General features: G+C 45.1%; 2 protein-coding genes across 3 annotated transcripts in view; one reads left to right on the plus strand and one right to left on the minus strand.

Moving 5' to 3' along the window:
* The window catches only part of CPSF2 (cleavage and polyadenylation specific factor 2), a 40,553-nt gene extending 37,756 nt beyond the window's left edge, over positions 1-2,797 (minus strand). The window contains exon 1 of one of the 2 annotated variants that reach the window (XM_031667893.1): positions 2,538-2,797. The gene's annotated coding sequence lies outside the window, so the exon portion shown is untranslated. Of the gene's footprint in view, positions 1-2,314 lie in introns of both variants that reach the window. The other variant, XM_031667894.1, reaches the window with a different exon arrangement.
* Positions 2,798-2,868: 71 nt separating this feature from the next.
* On the plus strand, positions 2,869-8,606 carry NDUFB1 (NADH:ubiquinone oxidoreductase subunit B1). Its single transcript, XM_003919678.4, is given in 4 exon segments — positions 2,869-2,968; positions 2,971-3,015; positions 7,094-7,238; positions 8,498-8,606. Coding segments are annotated over 4 exon segments (312 nt in total). The 5' UTR covers positions 2,869-2,883; the 3' UTR covers positions 8,535-8,606.
* Positions 8,607-16,428: the final 7,822 nt, after the last annotated feature.

Here is a 16,428-nt window from a genome sequence, read left to right on the forward strand (position 1 = left end):
CATATTAAATCTTCAAAATCCACTGTGTATTTTATATTTACAGCACATTTCAATTAGACTAACCACATCTGAAGTGCTCAGTAGCTACATGTGGCTAGTGACTACTATAACAGTGCATATCTAGACTCCAGACCATAAAAATCAATGCTTTACACTATAGAGCATCATGTTGTCACCCCTAAAGTGCAGGTTGGCACCATCGTATGTTTCTGTGCATGTCTCAGACTAAGTTTTAATAGTATTGCCAACCATTTACTCTCCCAGAATAAAAACTCAAGTCACCTTCTTACCATTAACTTAGCAGTCAGCAGGTGAATCCCATTTGACATTTACTTAGTGTCTCTCTGACCTCCTTTATGTCCTGCTTCCATGGAGGCCCTCATTGCCTTACCTGAATGATTGCCAATTTCCTTTCATCTAGTTTTTCTGTTCCCAGTGGATCCTCTATATAGCTGTCAGAGACCATCCTAAAAAAACAAATACCCTCCTGCTCACTCCTTGCACAAAATATCCACTGGATTCCTGCTAACTACTGAATAAAATCTAAACTCCCTATTGGAAATCAAGATCCTTCACAAGCTGATCTTAACCTACCTCTTGCTTCACCAATCACTCATGCACTAAATGCTCAAGCAGGTTGATTATCCCACTCTCCCTAAGTACGCTAAAGCTTCTCAAAGCTCTATATTCCTGTACTGAATCCCGAAATTACCTTCTCCTTTTGAGCTCAGCAAATTCCTTTTGATGCTACATGACCCAACTCACATATTTACTCCTTTATAAAGCCTTTTTGTTGCCCTAACCCAAGTTATTTTGTTATAAAGAGGGCACATAAAGTATTTGAATGGATTTTCAATGTATAGAGGAGTAAAAGTGATCATCGTTGTATATACAATACCCAATATCTCACAGTTACTTGCCCTCTCAATAATGATCGTGCATGTTGCCGGGCGCAGTGGCTTGCGCCTGTAATCTCAACACTTTGGGAGGCCGAGGAAGGCCGATCGCTTGAGCTCAGGAGTTCCAGACCAGCCTGGGCAACATGGCAAAACCCCATTTCTACTAAAAACGCAAAAAAGTAGCCGGGCGCGGTGGCTGCGCTGGTGACCCCAGCTACTTGGGAGGCTGAGGTGGGAGGATTGCTTGAGCCCGGGAGGCGGAAGTTGCAGTGAGCTGAGATGGCACCACTGCACTCCAGCCTGGGGGACAGAGCGAGACCCCGTCTCAAATAATAAATCAGCTGGGCGCGGTGGCTCACGCCTGTAATCCCGGCGCTTTGGGAGGCCGAGGCGGGCGGATCATCCTGGCCAACAAGGTGAAACCCTGTCTCTACTAAAACTACAAAAATTAGCAGGGCGTGGTGGTGCGCGCCTGTACTCCTAGCTACTCGTGACTCTTGAGGCAGGAGAATCACTTGAACCCGGGAGGCAGAGGTTGCAGTGCGCCGAGAATCGTGACACTGTACTCCAGCCTGTGCAACAGAGCGAGATTCCTTCTCAAAAATAAAAAATCATGACCGTGCATGTTGATGACAACTAAGGTGAACTAAGCAAAATCCAAGGGAAAACAGAGGAGTTTGGGTTAGCCCTGGAACTCACTGAGTGGGGAAGTCTCTTTCCTGTCAGTTGAGGGAAAGCAGCAATTTCATACTGGGGTTGCAAGGCCGGGCATGGTGGCTCACGCCTGTAATCCCAGCATAGGCCAAAATGGGAGGTTCTCTTGAGCCCAGGAGTTCGACACCAGCCTGGGCAACATAGTGAAACCCCGTCTCTATTTAAAAAAAAAAAAAAAAAGAAGAAGAAGAAGAAAAAAGAAAGGAAAAAAAGGGGTTAAAGGGATTGTAAAATTAAAAATTAGGGGATGGGTATAAATGATAGCTCAGGTTCGCCTGGTCACAGGATGCCAGACTTGCCGGGGTTACAGACTGACCTCTTGTTTTCTAAAGAGCACATAAAACAGTACGAAGTCAAAAAAGAATTATAACTTCACAGTGATAGTGGAAGCGCTGGGAGGGCAATGGCGGGAGGGCGCGAAGGGCCGAGACCCTTTTAGTACAGCGTGGTACAAACATCCTAAAGGTCTCTGGAGTCGATTAACTAAAAGGACGCCTACGCGGTGCCCAGAGCTTAGTAACCTCGTGGTCTCTCAACCCAAAACGACGGGAAGAGCCCGAGCGGGGGAGGCTGAGAACGCCGTAGCCACGAGGCTAAGCAGCTAAAGCTGGCGTCGGCTTAACTCCTCCAGCGCCAAGAGATGAAAGGGTAAGCAGAGGGAAGCAGAAAGGAGGAAAGAAGATCCCAGGAGGGAACCGTACGAGCTGCCGCAAAACAGCTGGGAGCTTGAAACCCATGGAGAAGTCACTTCTCTTTCCCTCGCTGACCACTTCTGCCAGGAACGACCGGGACAGTCGCAGCCGAAGCGGCGGGGGCGAGTCCTCGGGGGAGACCGGGTCGGAGTCGGGGCCCGGCGCTCCCGGAGGGCCAGTGACGCCGCCTTCCCCCGCCAGAGGCTTACTCCTTTCTCCCGCCCTCACTTGCCTCGTCAGGCCTCCCCCAACGCCGTCCACTGCCCTTCCCAACCCCTAAGCGAATCCAGGTTCAAGAGGTAGAAAAGCCGATGCTGGCTCAGCAGCGCGGGGCACTACCGGCCGGCAGAAGCCCCCCAGCGGCGGCCGCCATTTTGGAGCTGGAGGCGAGCGGCGTAAACGAGGATGACCCAGGGCGAGACCATCTCCGGGGGGTGGGCACGGGGCTGTGGGAAGGCGACGGCGCTCACACCTGCACGCCTCGTCTGAGTGGAGCGAAATTGTATTCAGAAATTATTGATAATGTTTGGAAGCTAAAAAAAAAAAAAAGGAGTCAACCCTGAGGAGGAAGAAGTAGTATGATTTGCTGGCGTCACCCCTCTGCTCCGTGCCGGCGCGGCGAATGGCAGCTCCCGAGGTCGCAGCTTCCACTGGCGCGGGTGGCTGAGTTGCCCTTGGTCTCGGGGTCGCTATTGGCACTGAGGCTGCAGGTGGGTCTGGGGAGCCTGGGGGGCCGCCGCGCCGCGGATCACGGCGAGGGTGACGGAGAGGGTTCTAGGCAGGCCCTCGGTGCTGTGCGTGTGTGGAGGGGTGGTCTGAGCTTCCCCGGCGCTTCCGAGCGAAGGTGACGGGAAAGGAAAATGGGGTTTTCTTCGGGTGGAGGATGGGATTTCCGGGCCGGAGCTTTTGGAATGGGTTTTCTGAGGCTGTTATAACAGGAAAAGGTCCGTAGAGATGAGACCCAGTGACCGCCCGCTAGCCAGTATCCCATGCCTGGCCTGAAGCAGGGAAGACGCTGGCTGCCTCCCCTCCCCAAGCAGCTTACGTTCATCTAAGTCCTAGCCTTCTGTCTCCTCGCTAACCTCGCTCTCTTCCAAACCGCAAATCCTCTTGAGCCGACACCGTTGCACCAAAATGATGCGCTTACCCTTTTGGTTTGCTTTTTTATTTTTATTTTTGAGACAGAGGTTCACTCTTGTCACCCAGGCTGGAGTGCAATGGCGCAATCTCCGCTCACTCCAACCTCCGCCTCCCGGGTTCAAGCGATTGTCCCGTCTCAGCCTCTCAAGTAGCTAGGATTACAGGCTCCCGCCACCACACCCGACTAATTTTTTGTATATTTAGTAGAGACGGGGTTTCACTATGTTGGCCAGGCTGGTCTCGAACTCCTGATCTCGTAATCCACCCGCCTCAGCCTCCCAAAGTGCTAGGATTACAGGCGTGAGCCAGCGCACCTGGCCGACCTTGCCTTTTAAAAGAAAAACGTATGTTCAGGCGCGGTGGCTCATGCCTGTAATCCCAGCACTTTGGAAGGCCGAGGTGACCGGATGAAGAGGTCAGGAGTTCGAGACCAGCCTGGCCAACAGTGAAACCCCGTCGCTACTTAAAAATACAAAAATTAGCCGGGCATGGTGGCACGTGCCTGTGGTCCCAGCTACTCGGAAGGCTGAGGCAAGAAAATCACTTAAACCTGGGAGGCAGAGGTTGCAGTGAGCTGTAGTTGCACCACTGCACTCCAGCCTGGGCCACAGAGTGAGAATCTGTCTCAAAAAAAAAAAGCCGGGCGCGGTGGCTCACGCTTGTAATCCCAGCACTTTGGGAGGCCTAGGCGGGTGGACCACGTGAGGTCGGGAATTCAAGACCAGCCTGACCAACATGGAGAAACCCCGTCTCTAACAAAAATACAAAATTAGCTGGGCATGGTGGCGCATACCTGTGATCCCAGCTACTCAGGAGGCTGAGGCAGGAGAATCCCTTGAATCCGAGAGGCGGAGGTTGCGGTGAGCCAAGATCGCGCCATTGCACTCCAGCCTGGGCAACAAGAGCGAAACTCCGTCTCAAAATAAAAAAGAAAGAAAAAGGAAAGAAAAATGTATGAATTGTATAACTGCCAATCAGTGTCAGAGGAGAGGCAGAAATTCAGTCTATATAGGCCTAGCAGAGCTTAGTGCTAAGCAGTTTTGTTGGCAATAATGTATTGTCTTTCTAGGATGTTGTCATATGTCTTCTCAGTCACTGTACATGATTTATTAGGTTAGGTCGAAATGCACACAGGTGTATTTTGAATTCATCTGTATGCACGAATTTTTATAGGAAATTGGCAATCCAACTATGTTTTTATTGAATTAGTGGAATTTATTTTCCACCTGATGACCATTACAGGTTCAGCATCCCTGATCAGAATATTGGAAATCCAAAATGCCCCCAAATGTGAAGCTTGGGGCCACAAGTTTGAGACCAGCCTGGGCAACATAGCAAGATCTTGTGTCTACAAATTTTTTTAAGGATTTTTTAAAATTAACACCTGTAGCTCCAGCTTCTCAGGAGGTTGAGGTGGGAAGATCACTTGAGCTCAGGAGTTCAGGACTGCAGTGGACTATGATAACTCCACTGCATTCCATCCTAGGTGACAGAGCAAGACTATTTGAAAAAAAAACAAGTTTCATATAAGATTGCCTTCAGGCTATGTGTATAAGGTATATGTAAAGCCCAAATGGAGTTTATGTTTAAATTCGGTCCTATCCCCAAGATAGCTCATTATGTGTATGCAAATATTTCAAAATCTGAAAAAATCTAAAACACTTCGGGTTCCAAGCATTTCGGATAAAGAAAAACCTGTAGTTCTATTCCTCCTCATCTACCTTCTGGACACTCAGCATTTAAAAGCTTTTAAGTACCATAAACATCAATTCAGGAAGGGGTTTCTTAGGCATGAGCTATATAATAGGAGCCAGAGCTGTAGAGTGAAGCTGAATTTGAACTCCAGCTCTATACTTAATAGTATTTGGATTAAGCTGTTTTCTTATCTGTAAAATGTAAATAATAGTTAATTCACATTACGTATAGAAATACATGGCTCTGGTACCTAGTAACCTAGTAGTCTTTTTTGTTTGTTTGTTTGTTTTTGTTTTGAGACAGCATCTTGCTCTGTTGTCCAGGCTAGAGTACAGTGGTGTGATCTCAGCTCACTGCAACCTCCGTCTCTTGGGCTCAAGCAATCCTCCCACCTCAGCCTCCCAAGTAGCTGGGACTACAGGCATACACTAGCACACCCAGCCAATTTATTTTTTGTAGAGACACGGTTTTCCATGTTAACCAGGCTAGTCTCAAACTCCTAGGCTCAAGTGATCCATCCGCCTTAGCCTCCCAAAGTGCTGGGGTTGCAGGCATGAGCCACCTAGTAGTCACACTATAAAAGTAAATTTTCTTCTCCCTTTACCTTGTTGTTTTTGTTTTTTGTTTTTTTTTCTGAGACAGTCTTGCTCTATCCCCCAGTCGGGAGTGTAGTGGCATCATCTCAGCTCACTGCAACCTCTGCTTCCCGAGTTCAAGCGATTCTCCTGCCTCAGCCTCCTGAGTCGCTGGGATTACAGGCATGCACCACTATGCCCAGCTAATTTTTGTATTTTTAGTAGAGATGGGGTTTCACCATGTTGGCCAGGCTGGTCTCGAACTCCTGACCTTGTCCTTCTGCCTCAGCCTCCCAAAGTGCTGGGATTACAGGCGTGAACCACCACACCTGGCCCTTTTACCTTTTTTAGAGTAATCTATATTCATATCTACAGTGACATTATTGAATATAGGTTTTTTTTCTCTCATATCTTTTTTCTTTCTAAATTTAGTTTTCAGTAATTACAGCTTTACCTAAAGAATTCCACTTCTGGCAAAATTGTATTAAATTTGTTTTTGCATTGCAAGAGGTTCTAAATATGTTTCACACATGTAAAAGTTCTAAATGAGAGCCAGGTGCAGTGGTGCATGCCTATAGTCCCAGCTACTTGGAAGGCTAAGGCAGGAGGAATACTTGAGCCCGGGAGTTGAGAGCTATAGTGCCTGTGAATAGCCACTGCCCTCCAGCCTGGGCAACGTAGCAAGACCTCATCTCTTTTATAAGAAAAAGTTCCAAAACAACATGAGGAGGATGCAAACAATCAGCTATTGCAGGCAGAATGTTTTACATACCCTCTCTGTTTCTCTGCTCTGTATCGTATCACATCACTATTGAAGCTAGTAGTAAAATTTAATAAATAGACTCAGTGCAGTGTAATTTTATATTAATCATTGTCCCGTGTGTAATCTTCATCAATTAGATTTTTAAGTATTATACAATATTCTGATGCCAGGCAAACAAAGAGGCTTATGAGGCTTTTAACATCTATTACATCTATGTCTATTATCTTTCTGTTCCAGATGCAGTTTATTTATTTTATCGAGACGGAGTCTTGCTCTGTTGCCCAGACTGAAGTACAGTGGCATGATCTTGGCTCACTGCAACCTCTGCCTCCTAGGCTCAAGCAATTCTCCTGTCTCAGCCTCTCCAGTAGTTGGGATGACAGACGCGCACCACCACACCCGGCTAATTTTTGTACTTTTAGTAGAGATGGGGTTTTGCCATGTTGGCCAGGCTGGTCTCAAACTCCTGATCTCAAGTGATCTGCCCACCTCAGCATCCCAAAGTGCTAGGATTACAGGCATGAACCACCGTGCCCATCCCAGATGCAATTTAAAAGCTATTTCAAAGAAAACAAAAAAAGCAGTTGTATTTCTGATAATTTTTTTTTCTTTTAGCTATCATGGTGAACTTACTTCAGATTGTGCGGGACCACTGGGTTCATGTTCTTGTCCCTATGGGATTTGTCATTGGATGTTATTTAGACAGAAAGAATGATGAACGGCTAACTGCCTTCCGGAACAAGAGTTCGTTATTTAAAAGGTTAGTCTGCATGTTTTTAAACCAGCAATTGGCCAAATTTGGGGAATATTCTTTTTTATATGTGCCAAAAATAAATAGAAGGGGTAATTTTTCCCCCTTGAGGACTTAGATTCAAATGATACTGGTTTTAGTCTTGTTTGTTATTGAATCCTTGGATAAAACAATATGATTACCTCTAGAATGTAAAGTCCTCATTTAATGAATAGGCTGTTTCAGGTCTTTGAAAGTATCATGTTTTTTTTAATTCAAAGTGCATTTTAATACAGCCACAGTTTAAAAGTAGCTGACCAAAGCCTAGCTTATATTACGGCTTCCACATATATTGTCATATATTGTCTTAAGACATGCTGTAGCTGAGAGAAATAGTAATAATAGCAGCTAGGCGCTGTGTTCTTAGCAACACTACCTGACAGCTTTAGACCTGGTGGTAGAGTGACAGCAGCTGGCAGCTGCCTGGTCCCATTATGCCTTAGAGATGGCTCCTCTGGCAGCAGAGAGTTCCCGTTAGCAAGACAGGATGCCTGCCAGTGGGCATACAGCTGGGTAGGAGGAAGCTTGAGGGGCAAGAGAAGTGAGCAGCATCCACAGTGGGTATGGAGAGATGGTAGAGGTGATTCACAAATCAGGGATTTCAAGAAAGAGAAAATAAGCTGGAAAGGGTTTAGAAAACATTTTGAATGAACTCACTGAGCAGAGATAATAGCTTTCATATAAACTAAGTAATCACAATTCTTTAACCCAGAAAAATGAAGCTGACAATATGGTAAAAGTTAAAGTCATGAATAAAAAGAATAAATATGATGAATTTAATATGTAAGTTTTTTAAATGGATCAGTGTAATAGAAAATAAAATATTGGCTGGGTGCGGTGGCTCACACCTGTAATCCTAGCACTTTGGGAGGCTGAGGCAGGCGGATCCCTTGAGGTCAGGAGTTCGAGACCAGCCTGGCCAACATGGTGGAACCCCGTCTCTACCAAAAATATAAAAAATTAGCTTGGTGTGGTGGTGTACAGCTGTAATCCCAGCTACTCAGGAGGGTGAGGCAGGATAATTGCTTGAACCCAGGAGGTGGAGTTTGCAGTGAGCCGAGATCGTGCCACTGCACTCCAGCCTGGGCTACAGAGCCAGACTCCATTTCAAAAAAACAAAAAAAAGAAAATGAAATATTGAAATCATGTTCTTCTGACTTCCCCTTTTATCTCTTATCCAAGTTTTATTTACAGTTTTTCCATTTCTTCCTTTTTTGCTTTTCACACAGGGAATTGCGACCCAATGAAGAAGTTACCTGGAAGTGAAGAGTCTGGCTGAACTATTGAATGCTCACATTTTAAACTTCTGAGAGAAATAAAAACGTGAAGAATCGGAAATGTCTTTCTTTTCATATAAAGGCAGTCCTTCTAGTAACAAGCGTACTTAAGGCCAGGTGCAGTGGCTCACGCCTCTAATCCCAACACTTTGGGAGACCGAGGCGGGCGGATCACAAGGTCAGGAGATCGAGACCATCCTGGCTAACACAGTGAAACCCCGTCTCTACTAAAAATACAAAAAATTAGCCAGGCGTGGTGGCGGGCTCCTGTAGTCCCAGATACTCAGGAGGCTGAGGCAGAAGAATGGTGTGAACCTGCGAGGCGGAGCTTGTGATGAGCCGAGATCACACCACTGTACTCCAGCCTGGGCAACAGAGTGAGACTCTGTCTCAAAAAAAAATAATTATTATTATTATTAGGGCCCGGCATGGTGGCTCACGCCTGTAATCCCAACACTTTGGGAGGCTGAAGCAGGCAGATCATCTGAGGTCAGGAATTCCAGACCAGCCTTACCAACATGGTGAAACCCTGTCTCTACTAAAAATACAAAAAAATTAGCCGGGTGTGGTGGCGCATACCTGTCCTGTCAGGTAACAGAGTGAGACTCCATCTCAAAAATAAATAAAAAATAAAATAATAACTATTAGGTACCTGATTGTATATGTTGGTATTAAATTGATAATTAGCATTTAATTTGCTGTTTCTCATTTTGGACCACAGTACTATTAAATCATAGAGCAAATTTTTTATCATATATTTTTCAGAAAAAAATCTCAAACTTTGTGCTTCAACGGGACTTAAAAAGGATGAGGCCAAGATTTTATTTGATAAAAATCACATACTGAAAATTTTAGTGACCTTAGCTTTGGCAAAGATTTTTCCTTTTTTCAAATGTAGGATACACACGGGAAGCGAGGATTTTTCAAATACAACACACAGAACATGAACTAGTTTTAAAAATCAGTAAGTTTGGCCGGGCGCGGTGGCTCAAGCCTGTAATCCCAGCACTTTGGGAGGCCGAGACGGACGGATCACGAGGTCAGGAGATCGAGACCATCCTGGCTAACACGGTGAAACCCCGTCTCTATTAAGAAATACAAAAAACTAGCCAGGCGAGGTGGCGGGCGCCTGTAGTCCCAGCTACTCGGGAGGCTGAGGCCGGAGAATGGCGTGAACCCGGGAGGCAGAGCTTGCAGTGAGCTGAGATCCGGCCACTGCACTCCAGCCGGGGCGACAGAGCGAGACTCCGTCTCAAAAAAAAAAAAAAAAAAAATCAGTAAGTTTGTACTTTATCAAAATTTAAAATTTTGCTCTTCGAAAAACACATCTAGAATATGTAAACAATCCTTATAGCTTAATAACCTAACTTTTTTTTTTTGAGACTGAGTCTTGCTATGTCACCCAGGCTGGAGTGCAGTGGTGTGATCTGCAAACTCCGCCTCCTGGGTTCCCACCATTCTCCTGCCTCAACCTCCCGAGTAGCTGGGACTACAGGTGCCTGCCACCACACCTGGCTAATTTTGTGTATTTTTAGTAGAGACGGGGTTTCACCATGTTAGCCAGGATGGTCTTGATCTCCTGACCTGGTGATCCACCCAACTCAGCCTCCCAAAGTGCTGGGATTACAGGCATGAGCCACTGTGCCCAGTTTAAGCAACTTAATGTTTTAAATGGGCAAAAGATTTTAACAAACACTGCCAAAAAAGATATGAGGATGGCAAGTAAGCGCATGAAAAGGTACTCAACATTAGTAGTCACTAGAGAAATGCAAATTAACAGCAAAATGAGATGGCACTACACACCTATTAAATGGTTAAAATTAGGCTGGCGCATGCCTATAATCTCAACACTTTGGGAGCCCTAGGCGGGTGGATCACTTGAGCTCAGGAATTCGAGACCAGCCTGACCAACATGGTGAAACCCCATCTCTACTAAAAATACAAAATTAGCCAGGTGTGGTGGTGCATGTCCGTAATCCCAGCTACTTGGGAGGCTGAGGCAGGAGAATCACTTGAACCCCGGGGGCAGAGGTTGCAGTGAGCCAAGATCGTGCCATTGCACTCCAACCTGAGCAACAAGAATGAAACTCTGTCTCAAAAAATAGATTTAAATAAGTAAAAATAGTTAAAATTTGGAAGACTGACTACCAGTTGTTGGCAAGGATGTAAAGCAGCTAGAAGGCACACTGCTGGCAGGAATATAAAATGTAGCCACCAGTAATTGTCCCACCTTGGAAAGAAGTTTAGCAGTTTCAGGTAAAACACACCCACCACTTGATCCAGCCATCCCAGTCTGAGTTATTTACCCAAGAGAAATGAAAGCATATATCCGCACAAAGACTTCCATGAATGTTCATAGCAGCTTGATTAGTAACAGCCAAAAATGAGATGACCCAAATGTCTATCAACATATGAATGGATACAGTGTGTTGAATCCATATCACCCAGGAATGAGAAGGAATGATCTATTGATAACATAATACGGATGAATTTCATACTAACGGTGCTGAATGAAAGAAGCCAGATAAGAAAGAACCCATGCGATAGGATTCCATTTCTATAAATAGAAAATGTTATAAATAGCAATCTGTAGTAACAAAGCAGTTCAGTGGTTGAGAGATCAGGGTCTAGAAGGTGTTGAAAAGAATTACAAGGAGGCTGGGCCAGGCACAGTGGCCCATGTCTAATCCCAGCACTTTGGGAGGCCGAGGCTGTGGAATCACTTGAGGTCAGGAGTTTGAGACCAGCCTGGCTAACATGGTGAAACCCTGTCTCTACTAAAAAACTTAACCAGGCATGGTGGCCTGCGTTTGTAGTTCCACCTACTGGGCAGGAGAATCCCCTCAACCTGGGTGGCACAGGTTGTAGTGAGCTGAGATCATGCCACTGGACACTAGCCTGGGCAACAGACCAAGACTATGTCTCAAAAAAAAAAAAAAAAGGCCGGGCACAGTGTCCCACACCTGTAATCCCAGCCACTTTGGGAGGCCAAGGCCAGTGGATCACTTGAGGTCAGGAGTTCAAGACCAGCTTGACCAACATGGTGAAACCCCGTGTCTACTAAAAATACAAAATTAGCCAGGCATGGTGGTGCACACCTGTAATCCCAGCTATTGGGAGGCTGAGTCAGGAGAATTGCTTCAACTCAGGAGGTAGAGGTTGCATTGAGCCAAGATCATGCCATTGCACTCCAGTGTGGGCAACAAGAGCGAAACTCTGTCTCAAAAAAAAAAAGAGGAAACTTGGGTATAATATGTTCATTTTCTTGATTGAGGTGATGGTTTCACAGGTGTATACATGCCATCTGTTCTATGTATGGGTGTGTCAATATTATCAAATTGTAGCCTTTTTTCTCCCTCTTTATTCCACATAGACTTTAAAACCCGTAACGGCAAGGATTAGCATTGTTTGCTCTTTAAAAAAAAAAAATTATTTTAAGAACACAATTTGAGGCCGGGCGCAGTGGCCCATGCCTGTAATCCCAGCACTTTGGGAGGCCGAGGCGAGCAGATCATCTGAGGTCAGGAGTTCGAGACCAGCCTGACCAACATGGAGAAACCTTATCTCTACTAAAAATACAAAATTAGTCGGCCATGGTGGTGCATGCCTGTAATCCCGGCTACTCAGGAGGCTAAGGCAGGAGAATCACTTGAACCCGGGAGGCGGAGATTGCGGTGAGCCGAGATTGCACCATTGCACTCCAGCCTGTGCAACAAGAGTGAAACTCTGTCCCCCCCGCAAAAAAAAAGAAACAAACAAAAAAAACACAACTTGAAATCTGCCTCTTAACAAAATCTTAAATGTACAATACAGTATTGTCAACTATAAGCACAGTGTTGTACAGCAAATGTCTAGAACTTACCTTGCATAATTGAAACTTCATGCCCATTAATTAGCCATTTCCCATTTCTGCCCTCCCCACTCCAGGCCCTGGTAACCACCATTCTACTCTATGAGTTTGACTACTTTAGATAACTCATGGAATGTTACATGGAATCATGCAATATTTGTCCTGTGATTGGCTTATTTTGCTTAGCACAATGTCTTCAGAGTTCATCCATGTCGTTACATATTGCAGGATTTCTTTCTTTTTGAAGGCTGAATAATGGTTCATTGCATGTATTTTCTGTATCTGTTCATCCATTGATGGACATTTAGGTTATTTCCTCATCATGGCTGTTGTTAACAATGGTACAATGAATGTGAGGGTCCATATATCTCTGTGTGATTTCAATTCTTTTGGATAAATACCCAGATACTGGATTGCTGAATCATATGGTAGTCTCTTTTTAATTTTTTAGTTTTTTTAAAATAATAACTATCATAACAGATGTGAAGTGGCAGCTCATTGTGGTTCAAATCATATAGTTTTAAATTGTACAGATATAGTACAAGAGTTACAAAAACGCCACAAAAAAAAAAGTGTAACCTCTTGAGGTACTAGTTACTGGGACGATTCTAAAAAACACCAGCAGGCCGGGCAAGGTGGCTCATGTCTGCAATCCTAGCACTTTGGGAGGCCAAGGTGGGCAGATGGCTTGAGCCCGGGAGTTCGAGACCAGCCTGGAAAACATGGCAAGACCCCCGTCTCTACTAAAAATACAAAAATTACCTGGGTGTGGTGGGGTACACCTGTAGTCCCAGCTACTCAGGAGGCTGAGGTGGGAGGTCACCTGAGCCTGTGGAAGATGAGGCTGCAATAAGCTGTGATCGTGCCACTGCACTCCAGTCTGGAAGACACAGGGAGCCCCTGTGTCAAAAAATAAGATAAAATATAAAATAAAAACAATAGAGAAGTAAATAAACTATATCTTTTAAAAATATTCCTTTGCCTTCAATATATGAAAGCAGATTGATGGGCTGGGCGCGGTGGCTCAAGCCTGTAATCCCAGCACTTTGGGAGGCCAAGGCGGGCGGATCATGAGGTCAGGAGATCAAGACCATCCTGGCTAACACGGTGAAACCCCATCTCTACTAAAAATACAAAAAAATTAGTCAGGTGTGGTGGCGAGCGCCTGTAGTCCCAGCTATTCAGGAGGCTGAGGCAGGAGAATGGCGTGAACCCGGGAGGCAGAGCTTGCAGTGAGCCGAGATGGCGCCACTGCACTCCAGCCTGGGCAACAGAGCGAGACTCCGTCTCAAAAAAGAAAAAAAGCAGATTGATGAATAATACTTGAAAAATCTGTAATCAATTGTGAGGAGCAGAATATTTTTAGAAAGGACAAAAATAGCACTAATCAGAAACATTAGGTTGTATTTCTTTTGTTTTCTTTGGTTTGTTTCAAGCATATATACTTTATTGAGAGCAATATTACACCTAAGTCTTTTGTCCTTAAGGGATATATGGAGAGTTTCAACACAATGCTGTTGTATGTATTTTTTTCTACCTCCCTTTCCTGGAAATATGTGTAGTATTTTTTATGAAACATAAATTGCTAATGCCAACATCTGTAATAGTAAATTGGATTCTCTCTTGATTCATTTTTTATGACACAATATCATCAAGATTAGGTACCAATTTTTAAAAACATGGCCGGGCACAGTGACTCCCCTGTAATCCCAGCACTTTGGGAGACCGAGGTGGGTGGATTATTTGAGGTCAGGAGTTTGAGACCAACCTTGCCAATATGGTGAAACCCTATCTCTATTAAAGATACAAAAATTAGGCATTGTGGTGCATCCCTGTAATCCCAGCTACTTAGGAGGCTGAGGCAGGAGAATTGCTTGAACCTGGGAGGCAGAGGTTGGCAGTGAGCCAACATTGCGCCACTACACTCCAGTGTGGGCAATAGAGTGAGACCCGTCATAAATAAATAAATAAATAAAATAAATAGCCAAGTTCTACTACCTCTTCTTGGAAGCCACATTTTATTAAATTTGCTTTAGGTAGGATTGAATTTAGGAGGAGTAAGATTACAGTGAAACAATACCCTTTAGTTACCGCTGATTTGTGTTGCAAGTCCGAATACTTAATACGCATAATTTTTAAAATGCCCAACATTTGAAATTCTGTTAAAGTATTTCGTCTTGGGTAACAAAATTCATGCCAGTTTGGATTTAATAGGTACAGTGTTCAAGAAGATGGAAATATCTCTATGCAATGTCTCTTGTTAACACGAGATTTTTTTTTTTCTTTTTCTTTTCTTTTTTTTTTTTTGAGACAGAGTCTCACTCTGTCACCCAGGCTGGAGTGCAGTGGCACGATCTCGGCTTACTGTAACCTCTGTCTCCCAGTTTAACACCATTGTTCTGCCTCAGCCTCCCAAGTAGCTGGGACTACAGGCGCCCGCCACCACACCCGGCTAATTTTTGTATTTTTAATGGAGATGGGTTTTCACCGTGTTAGCCAGGCTGGTCTCGATCTCCTGACCTCGTGATCCGCCCGCGTTGGCCTCCCAAAGTGCTGGGATTACAGGCGTGAGCCACCGCGCTTAGCCTTTTTTTTTTTTTTGAGATGGAATTTCGCTCTGTCACCCAGGCTGAAGTGCAATGGCGTGATCTGGGCTTACTGCAACCTCTGCCTCCCAGGTTGAAGTGATTCTCCTGCCTCAACCTCCCGAGTAGCTGGGATTACAGGCATATGCCACCACACCCAGCTAATTTTGTATTTTTAGTAGAGATCAGGTTTTGCCATGTTGGCTAGTCTGGTCTCGAACTCCCGACCTCAGGTGATCTGCCTGCCTCGGCCTCCCAAAGTGCTAGGATTTGAGCCACCATGCCTGGCCAACACAAGATTTCAATGAAGATTAGAGAAAAGGTGAGTAGCCTAAGATGACATAGGAAGTGTACTAGAAGTGCATCTATTTGGTCTTTTCTGTCTCCATGAAGTCTTTCCTGATTAGCTCAGTAACTTCTCTCTCTGCTACTGAATTATTGGTATTTTTTTGTGCCAGTCAATCAAAAAAACTTCATGCATTAATTCATTGCTCTGTAGTAACCCTTGACCTAAAGAGTAAGATTCGTGCACTTTGGAAGGCTGAGGCAGGCGGATCATGAGGTCAGGAGATCAAGACCATCCTGGCTAACATGGTGAAACCCACTCTCTACTAAAAATACAAAAAAATTAGCCAGGCATGGTGGTGGGCGCCTATAGTCCCAGCTACTCGGGAGGCTGAGGCAGGAGAATGGCTTGAACCCAGGAGGCGGAGGTTGCAGTGAGCCGAGATCATACCACTGCACTCCAGCCTGGGTGACAGAGTGAGACTCTGTCTCAAAAAAAAAAAAAAAAATAAGATTCCTCTGCCCCTCAAAAGCTGCTAGTTCAGTAGTATATAAAGTAATACTTCCAGTATGATGTAATGGTGCTTTAATGTAGGCATGCTCAACGTGTAGCGGTGGCACAAAAGACTTTTCCTTAGTGAACTTTCCAGAAGTAAAAGGAAGAAGCTAGTATGACTGGAGTCTGGAGTGACTGGGGCAGAGAGAATCTGGGGAGAACAGAACAGGACGGGTGGTTGATCCAGATCACAGAGCTTTTCAGGCCAGCAATAGGATGGCAATAGGAAGTCACTGAAGGATTTTTTTTTTTTTTTTTTTTTTGAGGCAGAGTCTCACTCTGTTGCCCAGTCTGGAGTGCGCTGGTGCGATCTCGTCTCACTGCAACCTCTGCTGCCCAGGTTCAAGCAATTCTCCTGCCTCAGCCTCCCGAGTAGCTGGGATTACAGGTGTCCACCACAATGCCTGGCTAATTTTTGTATTTTTAGTAGAGATGGGGTTTCACCATGTTGGCCAGGCTAGTCTTGAACTCTTGACCTCAGGTGATCCACCCACCTCGGCCTCCCAAAGTGCTGGGATTACAGGCATGAGCCACTGCACCAGGCCGTCAATGAAGGATTTTGAAGTAAGAGTTGTGTAATTATTTAAGAATCCCTGCCAGTGTAAGT

This window comes from Papio anubis, chromosome 7 (assembly GCF_008728515.1).
Source record: "Papio anubis isolate 15944 chromosome 7, Panubis1.0, whole genome shotgun sequence".
NCBI lineage: Eukaryota > Metazoa > Chordata > Mammalia > Primates > Cercopithecidae > Papio > Papio anubis.